We start from the raw sequence: 22,220 nt of genomic DNA, 5'->3' as shown, positions 1-22,220 counted from the left end.
TGTTTCTTTGTAAAATAAATAAGAAATTAAGTATTTCATGAATAGAGCTTTATTACGGCCATGAGAAGAGTTTGTTTAAATTAATTTCGTATGTTATCATTCCATGTGTGCAGTGCTCCTGATTGGTTTTGTTACACATTGAAAATTAAAAAACCCTTTCAAACTCCCAACAGTTTCTTCTATGCAACCATTTATTTTAGCCTAAAATAGATGAATCTGAAGTTACTTATAACAATCTTGGTTACGAAGGAACTTTATCTCGCGTCCTCCTGCTCCCGCCAGTGGCGCCGCCCGTGCGGGAGCAGGCGGAGGCCGCTGCGCTCCCGTCCCGCCTCCGGTTCCCGGGCGCGCGCCGCTCCCGTCGCCCCTTCCCGCCTTCCGCATGCCCGCGCCTGCGCGAGCTGCCGCGCCTGCGCACGGGGACGCGGCGGGGCCGCTCTCTCGGCTTTTGGGTTATTCGGGAGGGTTATTTTCGTCTTCCTTTTTTTTTTTTTTTTTCTTCTTCTCTCCGGCCGCCGCCGCCGCTGTAAAAAGCAGTTGCCTTTCTGTAAAAAGGAAAACTCCACCAGCCTTTCCCGCTGAATCTATAGAGCTCAGTCAATCGGGCCTTGACCTCTCACCCGTGGGTCGGAGGTCGGAGGTGACTGCCAAGATGGCGGCGGCTGCTGAAGGGCCACGGCGGGAGCGCTGCTGAGGGAGACCCGCGGGGCCGACCCTGTCCCGGGCCCGGCCGCCGCCCGGCCCGCTCGACCCTCTGCGCCTTTCCCGGCTCTCAGCGGACGGCGCTGCCCCAGCCGGCGCTCCCAGGAGCGCGGACCCCGGTGCCTGCACGGCCGTCCTGGCCGCGGCCCTCCTGATTCCGTCGCTCTCGCAGCCACTGCCCGCTGAGCGGGTTGTTTTCCGTAGTTCCCGTGAAGAGGAAGGGCCTCTGGACTGGTTCCGTAACGCCAGCAGACAGAGGGGCTGCGTGTGCACCCACAGGAGGTTTTGTACAAACACTGCTTGTGGTGGTGCTGTAGCGATGGCGCTCACTGGAGCTGAGGATTCCTGACTCCTGGGGGTCACGCATCCGCTGGGGAGATGAGAGATCAAATACGGCGTGACACGGGGGAAGATCGAAGGACCCTCTGAGCGACGATCATGTTGATGCCAGTTTGACGGTCAGCAGAGTGTGTTCAGTGTTGCGGTTCAGGATGAATAGGAAGAAAGGAGACAAAGGATTTGAAAGCCCAAGACCCTATAAATTATAAGTATCCATTTTTTTAAATTGCTATACTTCAAGCCAGTGCACACTGAATCAGGCCAAAGGCTGATTAATAATGATTTATTTAATAGGGAGTGTTGCTTGTGGTGTAGCTTGCATTCAGAAAATGTTTTGCAGATATTTGTTTGAATGTGTAAATGGGCTTACATATGGGCAGCAAATCTGTCAACCATGCAGTCTCACGAAGATATTTGCATTATGCTCTTCAAACTTTGGACATCTCTTCACACAGTGTCAGTTCTAATACTGCGATGTTCCATGTGTACTGCTGTGTCAAAAAGCCCTTTTGACTTAAGGGCTTTTTATGTGTAAAAAAAATGCTTGCCTTTGCAGCAAGCTGGTTTGTTAAGCTTTGTTTTCACACATTCAATATTTGGGTTGTAACCAGGCTACAAAGCAGTTGGTGGTGGATTTCAGTATATTTTAATGGATTTCTTGTTACACCTCTTTGATTCCTTTATAAAGCTGTTACACAAATGTATTTCTAAGTAGAATCAGTCTTCTCATACACACTTAATGTAAGTAGTGTCTGAATCCATTTTTAAATGTAATTCTCTTGTAAGAATTTTTTTTATCTTACCTGAAGCAGTGTCACTTCTTAATGCACAGGATATGTTCAGATAAAGTATGATGTGCCATAGAAGTTGAATTATTTCAAGGTTCTGTTTTGAGTCATGAAATGTACTACTGTAAAGATGACCCACTACAGGAAAATACATAGAAATAACTTATAGGATTTTTTAAAAGTTGGCATTATATTATCTCCTACGTTTTAAAACAGATTTATTTGCCAGGAGTTCTAATGCATCACTCAAAATTTAAGCAAATGCATTTGACTAGTACAAAATACCTATCTTGATTCATGTATTAGCATTATTTTAAATTATAAATTTTTATGGCATGCTAATTGTAAAAGCACATACTGTATCTTTTAATGTGTAATACCTGCTTATATAAATTATGTATGTCAACTCTCCAGGTAAACTTTCCACAGGTCTCTGATTGCAAGTCTAATACTTCATGCCATTACTGATACTGCTCATCACTACACTTAGACCTGGACACTGCCATTTGTAATTCTTTATTTTTACATACAAATAGGTGTTGTTCAAAAATTATGTAATCTTCCTGTATTACTGGTAATGTTCATCCTGGTATGAGACTGTGTTTGATTTTTTGGGGGACTTTCCTGACATTGGGGGTAACTTCTGTTCATTATTTGGTTTAGACCGCATAAAAGATTGAGACAATCATTAATGATTTTTATAAAAGTATATTCTATTTGCACTATTTATGTACATATATCCTGTGTGGCTCTCTGTTAAACTGGGTTAAAGTATTATTTTAAATGCTGGCATTTGTGCAAAACCTTACCTTTTTTTTGTTTTTTTGTTTTTTGTTTTTTTTTCTTCCAGCACAACTCATCAGGTAGTTTGTATCAACAACATAAATTTTCAGAGAAAGTCTGTTGTAGTAAGTATTTCTTAATAAAGTGTGAAGTAGAAATTAAGTGTCTGGGTTTTCTTCATGCTTTTAGAGGCACTTCGTGCACTCACAAGCTAATTATGCTGTTCAGCTACTTCATATGCTGTACATTCTAATCTGATGCTTCTCATAAGTCTGTCATTGCTTGATATAAAATTCCTTCTAATTGTGAGCACTTCTCAAAAAAGATTTCTAAATGAAAGCTGCTGCATTGTAAGTATTAGAGAGCAATTTGCAGTTCAAAATTCATGCTCACACTGTGTTAGCTGATCTTTGGGATAGGCTTGAAGATTTTTTACCTTGTATGTGAGTTCACTTGGGTTTTGAAGAGACTTTGATCATTTCAGACCCCTGAAGTCTTCAAGGGTCTTTGTCAATTTATATATCTGTTTAAAAGAATTCTGCTTAGATTTTAAGAATTCCTGTCTCAAGTTCAAGTACCAAAACATAATAATGCTAATAACTTGAAATCTAGTCAATAGAGGCAGATTTTTTCCGGTAAAACAGGCATGATTGTCAGTCACATTGAATTTTTTGTTTTGTCTGTTTCATTTACAGCTGCAAAAATTCACCTGTTAAATGGCATGAAAGAAGATGTAGAAAATCAAAAAGGGCAATTATTTTCTTTTTTAAATATGAAAATACCATCTTTATACCAGTGATTTTTTAAAATTGTACTAGTAATTATATCTCTCTAGTTTTTAAGTTGTTATTTTGATGTGTTATTTTTGTGTTTTCATAGGGTTATGTGGAACTCACAATATTTCCCACAGTGGCAAACCTGAACAGAATAAAGCTGAACAGTAAACAGTGCCGGATTTACAGAGTGAGGGTTAATGATTTAGAAGCAGCTTTCATCTATAATGATCCAACACTGGAGGTCTGTCACCATGAGTCAAAGCAGTAAGTAGTGTATTTAAGACTCTGCAGATGTAGTGTTTTCTGTTGCTCTTAAGTATAACCTATTCTCTTTTACAGTCAAGTTTTACCTAGTAATTTCCTAATGGTAACTTTTGGTCTGGTCTAATTTTGGGGAAATATTTTGGCAATAATTTTGACTCTTACACTAGTCTTCTTTAGAATTTCTTGTGCTAATATATCTTTGTATTGTTTTGTGTATCAAAAAATTTTCTATAAAATACTTCATGGGGAAAAAAAGTCTTGGATTTGATCTGTGTGCTTGAGACAGATGCTTTGTATTCCTTTATTCATCAGTTATGCAAGAGCTTCAGTAATTCAGTTTGCAAATGCAGTCATATAGATCATTTATATAGAACACTGAATATATTATCAGAGTTACACAATTTTCTTTGAGTCTTGATACTGAACCACTTGAGTGTCGCCGTGAGGGAAGTTGGGACGCTCAATATGAGAGTTCAGCAAGTTTTGTTTATTGATTAGAGTATCAGATATTTAAGCACAACACATAATAAGCTTATGCATATTTTGTAAGCTAAGCAGTCTATTGGTTATATTATAAATATCAATTCTTATCTTGCTCTCTCATCCTTTAAGACTTACATTTCTCTTTTCTCATGCTTCGCTCTCGGTTACATCATCTGGCTATTAAACTACAGCTATACTCAAGGTTACAACGTCTTTACAGGTGCAGGGCTTCAGATTAGCTGGGTTTGATACTTTTCTAATTCTCAGCTGTCTAGAGCATGTCTACGTGACTTTTGTCATGTAACTAGTCTTCAACACTGGAGTATATTAATTCTGTAATTCTATTTGCTTTGTGACTTGATGTTTTTGTTGTTGACACTATTGCTCATGTCAAAAATTCAGAATTATTATTGCAGGGATTCTAGGTTGTTGTGAAGAGCTAGAAAGTAAAGCTTTTGGCCTTTCCTAAGGAATCAAATTTTCATTATTTGTTGTAGAGAACAGTTGTAGAAACTGAACTCACTTCAAAATTTGAAAGGAAAAGTTTCAAATTTCTTCAGAGTCTCATATTGAAGAGTATGGCATGTTCTAGGGAACTGATATGGTAAGGGGCAAAAGATCTTGTAGCCATTTCATTTTTGGTAAGAGCATGAAAGGCATATTTTTTTCCTAGATATTCTCTTTTGATTTGCTGGAACATTCATATTCTCACACCTTCTTTTGGCTGGCTTCATTGAATTTACAATTTGCTGAATTGTTAAAAAACTTCTAGTGAAAGTGTTGTTTAACAGCAGCTGATTAAAAAAAATCAATCCTTTAGGCTGCAAAAGACTGGCTGAAATCATCTAGTCCAGGTCCCCTCACATGGGGTCAGGTAGAGTAGGTTGCACAGGGCTGTGTCCATTTGGGTTTTGAGTATTTTTGGGGATGGAATCTCCCCAGTCTCTCCAGGCAACTTTCTCCAGTGTTGGTGACCTTCACAGTAGAAAGCATTTTCTCGTGTTCTGATAGAATTTCATGTATTTTAACTTACATCCACTGACAGGAGCAGACAGAGTGGGCACAAACTGAGACACAGGAGGTTCCCTCTGAACATCAAGAAGCAGTTTTTACTATGAGGGTGACTGAACACTGGGACAGTTTATTCAGAGAGATTGTGGAATGTCTGTCCTTGGAAATATTGGAGTCATCTGGACATGCTTCTGAGCAAATGGTTGTAGGTGAGCTGTGAGAGCTGAGGGGTTGGACTAGAGGACCTTCAGAAATTGCTTCCAACCTCAGTCATTCTGTGATTCTGTAATAACTGAAATCCTGTGTAACTCCTGGAAGATGTGAAAAAGGAGCAGCATTTCAAATGATCAGAGTGAGCACTCCCATTATGTTAAAAAAAGGATTATGAGAGAGAATTCTATCATTTTGTGAAGAAGATGAGGGGTTTTTTGTTCAAACTATGCAAACTTAATGGAAAATCTCTCTATAACTCTCATGTTATTCATACTTGTGAAAGACAGAGGTCACTAAATATTCATAACAAAAAACTATGCCTTTTTCTGTAACTCAGAAGTTAGAGGCAATGTGAGTTACAAAATGTTAGATAAAGTTAGCTGTATTTTTTCCATTGAAGTACCTGGTCACAGTTGGGTAGTTAAATACATCATCCCTGCTCTTTAGGCAGGATTACAAGCAGAATTACTAAAAATCTAAAAACTCGTTAAAAAATCATCAGTGTGTTTTCCCTGCCCTTCTTTACGAAGAACTGCTTCTAGAAACAGTGGTTTGTGACAGTAGTCTTCAGTCTATGTATCTAATCATACTGCTATAACGGTAGTCTTTTTATCTAATCATCTGGTCATCTCTTCCAAATTCTCATTTGTTATGGCAAGTTTGGTGATGATGTCCTTTGTACCCTTGCAGCTGAGCTAGCTGCAGCAATTATTTTGAGCAGGACACAGATTAGACATGATGGTTTGTTTCTGATCTTACAGGGATCATTACCTTTTGCACAGTTTTCTTAAGTAGTCTGTTGAACTAGTAAATGGGAAGTTAAGATGGTTCTTGGCAACCTGTTTATTTTAAATATTTTGTTTTCAATCTTTAGTTTTCCCTGTGGTGTGTAAAAATCTAAGTTTGGGTTTTAAGATTGTGTATACAAACATTTTCTTTTATTTTGATAATGCATTTAGTTTCTTAGATGTTGTTTTCTAAAAGACTTAAAATCATAGAACCATTGAAATTGGAAAAGACCCATAAGATCATTGTCATATGACAGTCCCAGCTGTCAACCCAGCACCACCATGACCAGTAAATCATGTCTTCAGGTGCCATGTCCACAAGTTTTTTGAGCACTTTCAGGAATGGTGACTCCACTGCTTCCCTGGGCGGTCTGTTCCAACCTTTACAGTCTTTTCTGTGAAGAATTTTTTTCCAAGTAGCTTATCTGGGGCATAAGTATTTAGAAAATTTGTTCATTTAATGGACACTTCCCTACCATTTTATCAAAGTTAAAATAATCTGAAGACTTCTTACTTCCTTAGTTAGCAACAGAATTCTGTTTAAAATGGAAAACTCTGTATGGAGTGAAGATTAGAACCTGCTACGGTGTCTCTGACTTGAAAGGTTGTGTTTGCTAATAGGAGGTTAAGAGAGGTGGTTCACTGTTACCTTGTGCAAATTTTGACATGCAAGAAAACAATTAAAAGAGGATTAAGAAATTCAGCTTTATGTATAACACAATTCTGTCTTCAGAATTCTGTCTTCACTCTGATGTTCTTTGCTACTTCTTGGTGAGATCTGTGAGATCACCTCTTTGTATTCTGAATTGAAATATTCAACTTGTTTTCAGTTGAAACATTACTATTGAGTTTTAGCATATTTGAGGGAGAAAATCATTGACATATGGTCTCTGTCACATTTTTAGTGTTGAAGAAGGTGAAACAATTTTTTTCAGTCATGTATTTTTTCAGTTCCTCTGAATATTAGAAAAGCTCTTACTAAAAAGGTAATTAAAAATTTGTGAAATTTGTAGGAAAGGTTAGAAGCCATTAGTTAGCACATTAAATATATTTTTAGCTTTGATGCCATTTTCATATCAGAATAGATGGATGAACTTAGATAATGCAGTCACTTCCTTCCTGACTGAGCAAACACCTGATCAGGGGTGTAAGGTATGAAATAATCCACAGTGCTTTACTGTGTGTACACAAGATGGCAGAGAGTCCCATTTTACTTGTGCTTTTGAGAAGAGTTTCAAATCTTGTGGAGACTACATATAGTGTTGGAGAGTGTCTATTTGGGTCATGTTTTGGGTGCTGCTGGTTTTGAGTGTTACAGTTGTCTATCCTCCTCATCTTTCTTTTTGTTGTAAATTGTTGTTTTTCGATTCTCTAAGTATAAGAGAAATGAGCTTGCTTTTTCTGGGCTGTACTTCTACATTCTGTGTAGAGACCCCAGTGCATATTCTAAATACTGAGACAACTGCTTGTATCTCAGCCCTATTTATTTAAAACTGGCAAAGGAGATATATTTTTTTCTTAATCATATGGTTGAGATTGTAGACTGTTAAATAGGTGCAGCAAAAGTTTGGGTGCAGTGGTTTGATCTATGGTAAGTGAAGTTTGTGATGATCCTGTTGTGCCTGCTTACATGCTTTACCTTTGTGGGATAATTAGGATTCCAGGCTGAGAAGCTGTTGCATTTTACTGTTATTATTGTGTAAAGGAAGCTATGTTTTTGTATAGCTAGCTAATGTGCACATAATGCTTTCCTGTGTAGTGCTGGTTCATTTGTTGTTTTTTTTTAGCTTGAAACCTTTAGTATTTAAACATTACAAATATGAAGATGTTCTGATATCCTCTGACTTCAGTGTTGCTTTAGTTACAAGCAAGAATAAACTATGAGAGAGAGCAATGTGCTAGCCTTAAGGGCATGTCATTCTTGCAGTATGTTTTCTTCTGGGAAGTCAGTGGGTCAAGCCTTTAGACTTTGTACAAAGTAGAAAAATTTCTGGTGGACCGAGCATGTGTTGCCTTGCTGCAATAAATAGCCTTTATTGCCACTGATGTAATGCTCGTCTAATTGAAAATTCATTAGAGACTTTGTTAGAAATAAACAAAGTGTCCTGGCCAGAACAGGGTTCATTTTTGCAGTAGTCAGGAGCAGGGAAAGGCTAAGACCTGGAGATTATTCTCTACCACCTTGCCTGATTTTCCAGGGATGGGAAAAAGGTGGTAGAGAATAATCTCCAGGTCTTAGCCTTTCCCTGCTCCAGCCTTTCCCTTCCTGGGCTTCCAGATCCCATTGCATGGCAGGGGGTCAGGTATTTTCATGTGTTAAGGGGGGTGAGCAATACCATGTGAAACATTCACCTCTTTTCTCATATACATTGTCATTGGGTATTGTTACTGTTACTGTTTGTTATCTTATTTCATTGCTGTCTCTGGTAAATTGTTCTTATCTCAATCCATAAACTTTACCTTTTGTGGCTCCAGTTCTCCTCTGCAGCCCACCACTGGGGCAGGGTGGGAAGATAGAGTGGCACGTGGTTTGAAGTAGTTTTAGTGGAAATACTAAACGGGACAATTCCTAGACCGTGACACAAAGGTGCTTTTGACCAGGAATGAAAATTAGGTTTTTCAGCAAAGGTTCAAATCATTGCCCTATTAATAAATCACCTATATGTGCATGTATTATATCTTTTACATGGTATATCATGTATGTACTCCAATATCAAGTGCTTATCGTATATGGAAAGCAAAGTAAAATAGTAATTGCATTACTGGTTATGAAGAGTAATGAATTACAGGCAGAGCAAATAACTTACTTTGCCAAGTTGATGTTAAGTACTGTAGGAAAACAGTGGTTTATAGACTATATTATTGGCACATACATTTGTAGCACTGGTGCAGCTACTAATGTGAAATGCTATTGAAAGTTTGAAATTGATTAGTAATATTAAAAAATAAATCTCTGTAGTACTTCTTCTTTACAGTCACTCAAGCTGCATGCACTTGGGCTGTAATTAACAGTGTTTGGGGTGAAGTCTGATAACAGAAATGTATCTCTGCTGGGAAAATACCATGAATATTGATTTGTTTTTTCACTGTCAATCTACAGTTAGCATTAGGAAAATTTATCATTGTTCCTTGGACTGTAACTTTTGGCATGTGCTCTGTTTTTCTTAAAATGGCCATATGCACTTTATTGAGAATAGTTCAATCTATAAAAAGATTAATCTGTGGTACTATGTCTTTAATGGATTCCTTTTACAATGAATCACCCATTTGAACTAGAACACTTCACAAAAATAGAAATATAAGAATAGACTTGTTTTCCATAAAATGTTAGTCTCTGGAGTCTCCCTACTTTGCTGTAAAATCATAACCTTTTCCTGTCTCTGAACCCAGTGACGTTTAAAGTGTAGCCACAAGCTCATCACAATCCTCAAAGTTTCATCAAATTCTTACTGTGTAGGAAAGGGATCCCTATCAATAACAGTCAATTTTCAAAAACAGTTTGGAGTGAAATGAAACACAGTCTAACAGAATGTTACTCAGGATTTCTGTTGCTAGCTATTTTTTTTTGATTACTAATAGTTCTTACTCATGCAGACTCTTTTTAAATTGAGTTTTCCCAGTGGTATTTGTTTGCCTTTCTAGGGTGCCATTTGAAGGGCAGCTTAAAGTAACTTCACTTAGGGAGATTCTTTGACTCTTCAGTATGACAGATCCTTCCTTTGCTTAAGGAAGTAAACCAGCTGAAAGCTGCCTGCTTAGGAAAAAAAGGACTTATTTTCCCATTTGACGCTTTCAGCTGCATCCCTACAGGATCAGATGAATAGTAATCTCCTTAGTGGGTGAGGTAGTAGTGGTACATGAGTGAGGCTAGGAGACAGCACATCAGCTGAAGTGGGTTAGAATTGTTCTGGAGCCATACCTGAAGTTATACTATATTCCAGGGTACAAATTCAACCTTTTCCTTTTAAAACTTGTTGGCATTATCTCCTACCTTTAGGTATAGTTAAGTGTGAAAAGGGAAAAGAAAAATATATTTAAACTTGAAGTTTGTGAGTTTCTCTACTGAAATGGTCCCATTTACTATTCAGAAGCTTTCAAGCAAAGTAGAAAATTTTACTGCTCCTGACATTCTCAGCCTTGGTAGTGGTGCCAGGGAATTTGTGCACTATTATTGCCAGAGATGAAGAACTACATGAAAATATGTTCTCAATATACTTCAGAGTTTTAGCAAAATTTTTTATAGTTGTGGAAGACTCGGAATATTAAGCAGGGTGTTTGCCATACTTAGACTTACAGAATGCTGCTGATGGCATGGTTAATTACACTGTGTTTTTCCAAGTATGGTACTGCAATTTGGGTCGTTTTCTCTGTGGATGGTGAATGGAGATTGGTTAGATGAGAGCAAAGTCCTGAAGTGAGATCATGTCTGCTTTGTGTATACTTAGATTCCATGGAAGATGGAATCCCCAGCTGAAAGTTAATTTACTCCATTGTGGTGCAGTAATCCTGCACCTGGGTCAGGACAACCCCCAGTATCAGTAAAGGCTGGGGGATGACAGGATTGCAGGTAGCCCTGCAGAGAAAGACTTCAGGGTGCTGATGGATGAGAGGCTCAGCATGAGCTGGCAATGTGCATTTGCACCCCAAAAAGCCATCGGTGTCCTGGGCTGCATCACCAGCAGTGTGGGCAGCAGGGCAGGGGAGGGGATTCTGCCACTCTGCTCTGGTGAGACCCCACCTGCAGTGCTGCACCTAGCTCTGAGGCCCTCAGCACAGAAAAGCATGGATCTGTTGCAGCAGATTCAGAGGAGGCCACCAGGATGGTCAGAGGGGCTGCACACCTGTCTGTGGGGAAAGGCTGAGAGAGTTGGGGTTGTTCAGCCTAGAGAAGATAACAGCTCTAGGGAGATCTTACTGCAACCTTTCAATACTTAGAGGGGGCTTTATAAAAAGGATGGGGCAGACTTTTTAGTAGGGCCTGTTACAGTAGGACAAAGGGTAATGGTTTTAGACTAAAACAAGGTAGGTTTGGACCAGGTGCAAGAAAGAGCTCTCTTACTGTGAGAACAGTGGAACCCTGGAACTGGTTTCCCAGGTAGGTGGTAGGCGCCCCATTCCTGGAAACACTGAAGGTCTGGTTGGACAGGACTCTGAGCCACCTCATCTAGGTGCAAGATGTCCCTGTCCTCCCCCAGGAAAGTTGGACTAGATACCTTGAGAGGTCCCTTCCAACCCAGAGTATTCTGTGGCTCTGTGATTCCATGACTGCTTTTTTGCTTGATTATGTCCTGCTTGTGCTTGGATTCATCAGCAGTACCTAAGTTCTGTGGAAAAGGTGATAAGTTAGTCAAACACTTTCTCTTCAGGTATGGAGTTGTGCAAGCTTTTGAAAAACTGTGTGTACTGGAGAATTAGAATTAAGAAAGATTTTGCTGTCATGCTTTCAACAGTTTAGAAATCCATTTTGAAAAGTGTAAAAGCTATCACATAAAGCTGTAAAAGCTGGGGTTTTTTTAACTTGACTGGTCGTACTCCAGTAGTTAAATATAATCACATTAAGTAATAAGGTAACATCCTGCTCGTAAGTACTTTAACAGAAGACATATGCTTGTTCCTGCTCATTTCAGTAGAAAACAATTAATCTAAGTTATAACTGAAGTAATGATCTGACTTTGTAATGAAGTGAGCAGTCAATGAGCAGCTGATATGTGTGGTGTTTAGGTGGTGGATGCTGCTACCTATTTCCCAATAAGCATCTCCTGTGGAAAAGCAGCTTGGGTAAGCATTCAGGCAAAGCAGTGAAGTCCACACACACCACTCACCACAGCTAGCTCAGCAAAGAGAGGCAGAAGGGCCTTTTGTATGCTGAATTCCAGCCTGCCAGAGGGAAATCAGGGACAGAAGGCCAAGCCACGAGGTGTGCAGGTTAAGTAGGGGTCAGTGGCCAGTGGTCTGAGGGCATGGGGTGTACAAAGGGCAGGACAAAGGTTATTGCCCTACAGGGAAGATGGGGCTGGCCACCAGGGATACCACAGCCAATGAGGAAACAGGGAAAGGAGAAACCACAAGAATTAGGAACACATGGGGAATGAAAACTGGGATGGATCAGTGTTGGGAGGCTCCATGGGGAAGTCTTCTCTTTCAGCCTAGGTGGAAACTTTGTGGTATATTCTTCCAGGACAAGGCCCTCAGGATTTCCCTGAGGGGTTCAAAGGAATCCACACTGATACTTAGTTGCTCAAACCTGATTACAAAAATTGTGTTTGCGTCTTAAATAAATAACACTTTAAAAAAGAAGAATGTTTCGAATATAACTACAAACTAAAAAGTATAGCACATATTTCTGTGTGTATTAAGACTAAAACTCTTAACATATTTTATGTGTTATTTACAAGTGCATTAAAAAACCCCTATTTCTATCCATCAAGGGAAAAATACCATTGCCGAGCTAAAATCTTACATTTAGAAAAGCAAAATAAGAGCAAGACTGCAATATATGAGGAAACAGATCTTCAAGACAGAGCTTTAGAATAAAGATACCAGCTTCATACAAAATAAAAACCAGAATTTTTAATTTCTATTCCAATAAATGTAGTTATTACTCTTATTGGCAAGGAAACAAGACTGAGCATTTCTCAATTTATTGGGAGTTATTACTGTTAAAGTCTTTTTGATCACGGATCACTTCTGCAAGAGCCATATTTTAAGTTCTGGTTGTTGAAATCTAATCTTTACTCCTTTTCCATTCCTTTAAAAACAAAACAAAACACTTGGTTGTCCATGCACCTTGAAATTCAGTATAGAAATTGTGTTGACTTCCAAAGTTGTTTTTTGTGGCTTGGCACAACTGTTCTTTAAGAATTAACTGGCTATTTCTGACAGGAGGAATCTCAACTATTTCTCCAATGCCTATGCTGCCGCTGTCAGTGCTGTGGACCCGGATGCTGGAAATGGAGAGCTCTGCATTAAGGTTCCCTCAGAGCTGTGGAAACATGTTGATGGTAAAGAGACCATACTGAAAAATTAATTTAAGATGTCAGAGTTGTCAGCTACAAGTTTGCTTAGGAAGATAGTAGCTTTGAAGGAATAGAAGTAGTGTTACATTGAATTTATGATTACTGTTTCCTTTTTCCTCTCCACTTGAATTCTGAAAAATACTTTCACTTTTTTGTGAATAGAGAGAAGTGTTGCAAGGCTTCTTGACACTATATACAAACATACTCTTGGGTGGACCCCAGGAGAATACTTGGGGAAGTGGGAATAATGAAGCATACTGGGGAATAAATTTTAATTTTGAAGCTGCTTACAATATATATGATCCAACAAAAAGCTCTACTAATTTTATGTCACCTCACTTCGAGGAATGGTCATTTTAAATTTGGTAGTGAAACTAGACTCCTTTATAAACTGGCATCCTGGAATAAGTAACTGTTTTAATAAGTTACTCCAGTGTTGATTATTTTCTTACAGGTATCTTACTAGTTTCTTGTATTATTTTTTGCATGGTTCTATTGGTTTTTCCCATGGATTTATGAGACCTCTGAGAGAATAATAACAAATGTATCATGAGGCTGACTCATGCAGTATTGTCAGATGCACCTTAATGGGAAAGACACTTTTGTTTATTTAAATTTTTTGTGTAAGTTCCTGTTGCCTTACATGCAAGTCTAGAAGGGAGAATATTCTAACATGTATAATTTCACTTTTCAATGTTTGAGTGCCAAAATATGGTGATACTTGAGGGATAAATTTCAGCATATGCTTGAATTTCTTTGCTTGCCAGTCTATTCATTGAGATTTCTGTGAAACTAAACCAAAGCAAAGACACTTAAGTTACAGGAAAAGTATTAACTATAATAAGAGATTTTAAGCAACTGCAAATAACAATAATATGTCTTTTAAGAATGTGCCTGCTTCATAGAATTTTTGGAGAAAATTTTTTCAGCGAAGTGCCAAGGAGATCATGTTTAGTCTGTATAAATATGCTTTACTGCTGGAGAATTAGAATATGAAATGTGACTCCAATGCAGTTTTTATTAATAAATAAAGATTCTTTTAAATGCATCTTCTGTAAGTTGTGCTTAGGGAGGTCTCAGTTTTGTTAGGTTTGAGCTGTACTTTGTAGGTGGACTGGGAAATCCATGAGAATGAAGTTATCACATAGTCTTCAAAGACCTAGAGTCCAAAACTGAGTTACTATTCTACAATAACTTTCATGTAAGTTGTGTATACTTACTCCAGTTTTGGTCTTTGTGCTGCAGAATTAAAAGTCCTGAAGGTGCATATAAACTTTTCTCTGGACCAGCCAAAAGGAGGCCTTCATTTTGTGGTACCCGACATGGAGGGCAACATGGCAGAAAGAGGGGCTCATGTTTTTTCATGTGGTTATCAAAATTCGACAAGGTAAGAAAACTGTCTTTGAATGTTAGATTTGTATTTCCTATTTATTCTCAAAGTGGAGGAAATACAAATAATTTCTTTTAATTATTTCAAGTTTTAAAAAATCTAAAGTTTAATTTGTGCTTGAAAGGAACTTACAAATGTGAAGTAGCATCTAATGACTAGTAATTAGAATGTCTGGTCTTTATGGCTCAACAGGAGGTAAAGACAAAAAAAGCTTGCAAAGCTTTATAAAGTTAATGTATTGTAGAAGTCAGTATGTCAACATTCATATATTCTTAAAATATTTCAGGATATAGTATGGAACTTGAAAGAAAAATCACCAGTGAAAAAAAGTATAGTTGTTAAGCATAATTGTTAACCATTTTCCCCCTAATCCTCACTTTTCTAGATTTTGGTTTCCTTGTGTGGATTCATATTCTGAGTTGTGTACCTGGAAACTTGAGTATACTGTAGATGCTGCAATGGTGGCTGTTTCAAATGGAGATTTGGTGGAAACTGTATACACCCATGATATGAGAAAGAAGACTTTTCATTACATGTTGACTATTCCAACTGCAGCTTCCAACATCTCCTTGGCAATTGGACCTTTTGAAATCCTTGTTGATCCATACATGCATGAGGTAATAATCTTCATCAAAGAAGCCTCCTTTTTTTTCCCTAAAGAATTACTGGTGTTTTACGTTGCAGTCAGTATATATTAGTCCAAGAATGGGTATTTCTAGATCAGCCTTCATCAGTACAGTTGTATGATAAAGCTTGTCTTGTAATGCCTGCATTTAAATTTATTTCAAAAAAAAAAAAGCCTTTAAATAATCAGCAATTCCATTTATGTCTTAGTTTATGGTTCAAATTTAGTTGAAATTGGGTTTCTTCCCTGAGATATAGAATATACTTGATATTTATGTATTTGAATATGTTTGTAGGTCTTGTAACTAGTTTTCCTTTGTTTGTAGGTGACTCACTTTTGCTTACCACAACTTCTCCCACTGCTCAAGCATACCACATCATACCTTCATGAGGTGTTTGAATTTTATGAGGAGATTCTTACCTGCCGCTATCCTTACTCCTGTTTCAAGACTGTTTTCATAGATGAAGCTTATGTTGAAGTAGCTGCTTATGCATCCATGAGTATTTTCAGGTTAGTATTTGAGAAAATTGCACCTTCTAAATCCATGGGCCTAGAAGCTCTAGATCCAAGACTGTTGAGAAAAGTGTGAAACTAGTTATTTTTGTAGCCTGAGTGTTGGGCTTTCTAGTTTGAAAAGGCTTGTTTTTATTGACATTATAGGCTTTTAACACCATTTCCATTTTTATCTGTTATAAAGATGTTGCATTTACTTTGAGAAAAAACTGGCGGTGATTTTCCTTCTGAATTAGAAATGCAATGCATGAAGTAATTAATCTCAAATTAAGTGCAGAAATATGATTGTGCTGGAATAAGGTATCAGGAATCCAAGTGAGTGTCACCAATTAAACTACTTAGACTCCATACAGAGAGTTGTGTGTAGATGATAATAGCAGAATGTCTGCCTGCATTAAGATTATTAAAAATTTAAAAATTAAAAAAGATGTTACTATCTCACTGAAAAAACAGTGAAGAAATTATTTTACTTGTTTTGGTTTTTAAGGTAAGGTCTCTTTTGTTTCTTTGGAGCCAATGCTCATGTTGTATTATTTTCTTTTTGTGGGGGTCCAGCACAAATCTCTTGCACAGCGCAATGATTATAGATGAAACTCCACTGACAAGGAGATGCTTGGCACAGGCCCTGGCCCAGCAATTCTTTGGATGTTTCATATCCAGAATGTCCTGGTAAGTATTTTACCATAGTATCCTCCAGAAAATGGGGAGGATCTAGGAAGCTCAAATGTTAATTTGCAAATTGCATTTCATCAGAAAAATAAGTAAAATAGTAATTGTAGAAAAAAGCAAAAATGGGGAAAAATGTAAGAATAATAAGCTCAATAAATGAAAATCCATTAGTATTTTTTGTTGTTTTGAAAGGAGAATGTGAGAGATAAAAGCTCCAAAGATTGTATATATTGAATATATCTTCCTGAATGTTGTAGTGTGCTTTGCATCTGAAAATTTTAGAAAGCTAATTCTTTTGCATTATCAGTTTCTGTTAGATATTTTGGATGATGAAGTACAACCTGCATGCAAAGTTCTTGTAGAGCACAGAGCTAATAAATTAATTTTTTCGGGGAGGAGAATGCAGAAATTAGTGTCAAATAGGAAAATTCCTGCTAAGGTGGCTTTAACTCCGTGTCTCAGAAAACCTCCCCAAATGGCTCTTGCTCTTCTGATCAGTATTTATCTTAAATCCTTTTGCATGCACTTTATTTACTGGGGACAAGTAGCCCATTACTTTTTTTAATGGCAAAAGTCTATGTCCCAGAGCATACTTGTCTTAAAAACAGGGGAAGTCAACATGTTCTTAAATTGATGTTTGTACTGTTGTAATTTCTGTGGCTCTCTTCTTTATTTTTAGCCTACTTCTGTGATAAAGGAAATTTTTTGCAACCTTCATGACTCCATTTTCATATGTTCTTGTTCTGTTTATTTTATCATATCCTGTGTACAATGTCATTTTTCTGTTTAAGGTGCAAGTTCATGATCATGATCTAGTTGTAGTTTTTGTCTATTTTTCTCTCTTAGAACATAACTTACAGAAGGTGTATTTAAAAGGGTGTCCACCAAATTGTGAAATAGGTATTTTGTCTACTTGCTGTCCAGGTCTTCTGCACTTCATAGAGTTGTGTATCAAGAAATAAAGATCATATAGATTAGCAGTTGCTTTAACTTTAGTGTCCATTTCCACCTGTTTATTATTATTGTTTCAGCTAAAATAGGTTTTATATTTTAATCTAGATTTCTGTGGTAAAAGTTCAGTTTTCACTGACTTTTCAGTTTCATTGGTTCTGTCCCAGGTGCCAAGTTCCATAAATTGGTTCACAGCTCATCAGACTTCTGTTGACTTAGAGAAGTTATACAACCTCTTGAAATTTGTGGCTATTTTTGAGCTGGTCAAAAATACCATCCCTTACAAAATATCCTCTGAAGTGATATAATTCATGTTTCTTTCTTATACTAGGTCAGATGAATGGGTGCTAAAGGGAATCTCTGGTTACATTTATGGCCTTTGGATGAAAAAAACCTTTGGTGTTAATGAGTATCGCCACTGGATTAAACAGGTAACATTGTAGCATTTTCTATACCTTTCAGACATTTTGCATCAAGGAAAATACAGTATAGAACCTGAATATAATATAGCTTTGCATTGCAATCTAAAGACCTTTTTAGTAGTGACAAACCTCAGAGCTAAAATATTTTTACCACTCGCTGAAAGGAAGAACACCAAGCATACAAACCAAAATAGATTTTTGCGACTGCCATATGTATAATAAATAATAATTGTTGTTGTCTCTCCATGCAATTAGTTTTCCTCTTTTTGTTTGGACTCCTGAACCAAAAAGGAGTCAAAAAGATGCTACTTTTGGAATACTTAGAATTGAATATAGGATTCATAAGAATTTGTATTTGGTGAATTTCTTATGCTGTGATGGCTATCCATACAGCTCAGAAAGGCTCCAGTATTAGTTTGGATCGGTGGTGGTTCAGGTATCTTTTAGTATCATTGAAATAATGAAACAGTACAAAACTCCCTGTTTGAAGTGATTTCTTTACTTGGAAAACAAATTTCTATCTATAGCTTACATTTCCAAATGTAATCTTTCACACAGGTACTTTGTAGTGATAGCAGCAATGACTCCTCATTCTTTGCAAGTAACATTTATTCACAAAAAGATACATATCTTCTTTCTCTCATGCTGTTCTCTTACTCTCTCTATTCCAAAAAGTAAATCCTAACCCTCCTTGCTCCATTTACATTCCTTACTCATCTGGGGACCCAGTACCACTTCCTTCTCTGCCTAATGCTCATTCAGTTCACCAGTCTGGTGTTGTCTGTGCTGAAGGTGTGGGTGGTGCAGAGAACAGCAGAACTGGATGGAGGTCTTTAGGAAGAGTTCACTGCTGTCTGCAGCAGGAGTTGCTCATATTGTTCCACATCTATCCACACTAAACTAAAGGTGTCCACATAGAATTGAGTGGTGCTTCTGTCACAGGCTCTAGTTCTGCCCTTTTTCTAGTGTATTACCAATATATGAAAGTGTGCTGCTTGATATGTATCAATAAATCTCAATACATATAAACACTTTAACTGTGCAATGCAGACAGGCATCACTTTCCATTTCCTGTCCTTAAGTTGACACAATTTGATTCATGTTGACTTTTGGGTGAAAAAAGTCACCCTTACAAACATCCTGCCTTAAGGTGTGCTCGTTAACCTGGCATCACACAAGTTCAGACCCAGTACAGAGCTTGGGCCAGACATAAGTATTTATTTATTTATATCTATATTTAATATATTAGATTTATTTGTGTGTGTATATCTGTTGTTGTTTTCCACTGCATGAAATACTGATCACATTTATTTATTTTGGTCAAAGACAATTACTTATTGAATTATAATACTCTGGTTATAATGTAGTTCAGCACTGTTGGGCATTAGCCCCCTGTTCAGCCCATGAACAAGTATGAAATACTAATTTCTACTGTTTTATTATTGTTTGTCATTTGAGGAACATCCCTGATTTTAAAATACTTCTCCCTTTGTAAACAAACTTATTAGGAGGTAGGACTTGAACAATATTAAAAGCTTTCCTGTCTTCTTTAAATAATTTTTCTGCTCTTCAAAATTATGCTTACTTATGTATTTTGTTCTTAGGAGTTAGATCAAATCGTGGCATACGAACTGAAGACTGGAGGAGTTTTACTGCATCCAATATTCGGAGGAGGAAAAGAGAAAGACAAGTATGTTTATTTAAGCTGCAAATCATTGCAGGGTATGTTTTCATGGGGCCATTAATATATGCCTTGGGTGTGTTGTGTAGCACAAGGCCAAACACTGAAGATCTCGAGCTACCCAAGGCATGTATTACCAGTCTCATAAAGTACATCTTGAGTATATTGTAATACCTGCGGGTTTTTTTTCTTTCAAAAAGGAAATTAAGTATAATGAATGTTTTTAATGCTGTTATGAAACTGCTTTTTAGTAAGAGGATAAGAGAGAACATGGAGCTAGAATTTTGATGTGAGCTCTTTCTGGAGGGGTTAGTGATTTTCAGGTTTTTTAATGGTATCATCAGCTTTCTGTTTCTTTGCTCTTTTTTTCTTTCTGCTCTCAGATACCACCTTGTAGTCTTAGACTGAGATTTCTTAGTATATTGGGGGTAGAAAATTATTAGATCAGTCATCGGTGAAGTACTATTAGTTATCAGTGTGAAATGGCTGGGTTTTTATTTTCCCGGTAATTGTAGCTTCAGTGTGTCTAGCTTAGAATGATTCCCCTTCCCTCTCTTGTAATACTCCAGTACTACCCACTGAGAAGTACTAAACACTGGAGGTGGAAAAATATTGCTACATGTCAGATCAGTAAGTTAATATGGGTTTCAGTTACAAGCTTTTGCTGGGTTTTTCTTTTCTTGCATAAATTGATCTCCATATAACACAGCCTCACAAGACTTGCTTTTTGGAAACACACAAGCAGCACATGCACAACTGCAAGGTTGAGCCTGTTCAGGTGGACTACTATGTCAACTTCTGTTCTTTACTGCAGCAGAAGCCCTCATCTTATGAAAATACAACAAAATTGTCTATAACAGTGGTTCTTTTGCACTTGATAGTGTGCAAATCCATATTTTGTTAATTTAAGTTAAAACTCTGGTTTTAGAACTGAATGAATTATGAGAATCACTAAATTCACAGTAATAAGATCAGATGACAGTAGAGATAAGGGACACATTTTTAAAGAAGGAAAGTCAATAAAATCAAAATCTCTTTCTGATTGTTAATTTTACTAGTTTCACTAAATTTATGCTAGAATTGGACACTTATAATTGACAAAATCTTGTCCTAATTCTCTTAAAGTTGTATTTCCTTGCTGTGCTATATTGCTGGAAACCGTTTCTAGTTATTTAACTACTTCATTGCGTTACAGCTTGTTAACAATAACCACGGCATCACTTAAGTATGAATTACAGCTTGCTGTTCTTTGTAGATTGCAGAGTTCCCTGGTATTTAAATTATGGATGTGTTCCTGATTCTGAGAGTTTATTTGTATTGAAGGAAAGTATTTTCCTAATGGGGCCTTGAACATTTTTCTCCAGTATATTCTATGCATTTCATTTCTTTGTTCTGCTTGTTATGATACAGCTGGCAAACGCATTTGCAGCACAGCAGTTCCAGTTAATAACAATATGAAGAAATTTTGTGTTAAGTAATAATCTCATTTTTCAGCTAAATTAGAAGTAAAATATAATAAATCATCAAGGGAAATAAAAAACAAAAACCCAACTTCCTTCAGACACACAAAATAATTTCTGTGCAAAACAAAGGTCTCAGATTCTTCCTGTTTATGTCTGGAGTAGCACAAACACGGCACTCCAGAGTGCTTATTCTAAAAGTCAAAATCCCAGAGCTTGGGAAAATGAAGCAAAGAAAACTGCAGATTAACTGCCGTGTGGATGAAAGCTTCAGAACAAAGCTTTGTGTGTAACCTTTTCATTTTGTGTCCTCCTCTCAGACTGTGGTTCTTTTCAGCCTTTGACTGGGCTGGTACCACCCTACTGTAAAAATTGAAAACTTTTGAAAACATATAGTTATATTTCATATGGAAGAAGCTTACTAACAAGGGTTATATTGAATGGCTGGACTCTTATTTCAGGAGCATGAGCATTACAAAATTCTGTGGAAAAGCTGCTTCACTGTCTACTTTTTGCCAAAGGCTTTAGGTCCATATTGGTAATTTTAACACTGCTTTGGTTCCAGTTCAATAAAATCTGTGGAATTGTAATGATTGAAAAAAATATAATCTGAAGAAATCTATTAATATTGAGGGAACTACAATATGTAACTGTCAAATGCAAACTTGACTCAGTTTGTTTTGCAGTTAAATAATGTAACCAGTACCAAAATCAATCAACACTTAGTAAATTTAAAAAGGGATCTTGGGGTTGTGGGTACTGGCTTGGTTGTGCTTTGCAGGAAAAGAATTTTACAAAAGTCAATCAACTTTGAAGCTCAAAGTCAGTCAAATTTGAAGCTGGATAAATAGGTTTTATTCTGAGACCAAATTATTATATAATGTCTGAGCCGCAACCTCAGCTTCCTCCTTGAATTTCAATGGTTGCTAGTCCTTCCCTACCTCAGAATAGAGAAGTATCCAGAATAACATGAGAATTGTGATCAGGGAAACTTCAGCAACTGCTTATCAACTACAAACAAGGAGTTAACCCTTATACTTCTTTTTCACAAAATTACTGTACCTGAGAAGGGTAATACTTCTTAAATTTAGAAACATTTTTTTGTATCTTCTTAAGATGTTTAAGCAAATACTCATGAGCAAAGTCAACGGATTCTCCCAGTAAACAGAAGATGGAAAAGTTATTAAGGTATTGCAGCTACCTTGGTTCTTGCCATCTGAAATATTAAGGGCTGCAGAAAAGGAGCTACGTGCTGGTACTGTCTTTCTAAAACACTTGCTAGTGAACCTCAGCAAACGTGGTTTCTTCAGATGTGTGTTACTCATTCATGGAAAACTCAGATGTCC

General features: G+C 37.3%; 1 protein-coding gene across 4 annotated transcripts in view; it reads left to right on the top strand.

The window, feature by feature from the left end:
* Positions 1–762: 762 nt before the first annotated feature.
* The window catches only part of TAF2 (TATA-box binding protein associated factor 2), a 59,992-nt gene continuing 38,534 nt past the window's right edge, over positions 763–22,220 (top strand). For 3 of the 4 annotated variants that reach the window (XM_050970588.1, XM_050970586.1, XM_050970589.1), the window contains exons 1-10: positions 763–1,247; positions 2,684–2,737; positions 3,492–3,652; positions 13,030–13,148; positions 14,409–14,550; positions 14,939–15,170; positions 15,504–15,688; positions 16,247–16,360; positions 17,643–17,742; positions 19,338–19,423. In XM_050970588.1, coding sequence (XP_050826545.1) covers positions 1,194–1,247; positions 2,684–2,737; positions 3,492–3,652; positions 13,030–13,148; positions 14,409–14,550; positions 14,939–15,170; positions 15,504–15,688; positions 16,247–16,360; positions 17,643–17,742; positions 19,338–19,423 — 1,247 coding nt within the window. In that variant the 5' untranslated portion in view covers positions 763–1,193. The remainder of the gene's footprint in view (positions 1,248–2,683; positions 2,738–3,491; positions 3,653–13,029; positions 13,149–14,408; positions 14,551–14,938; positions 15,171–15,503; positions 15,689–16,246; positions 16,361–17,642; positions 17,743–19,337; positions 19,424–22,220) is intronic. The other variant, XM_050970587.1, reaches the window with a different exon arrangement.

This window comes from Serinus canaria, chromosome 2 (assembly GCF_022539315.1).
Source record: "Serinus canaria isolate serCan28SL12 chromosome 2, serCan2020, whole genome shotgun sequence".
Taxonomy (NCBI): Eukaryota; Metazoa; Chordata; class Aves; order Passeriformes; family Fringillidae; genus Serinus; species Serinus canaria.
Note: the sequence above shows the minus strand (reverse complement) of the source record. Positions and strands in the feature narration are given on the sequence as shown.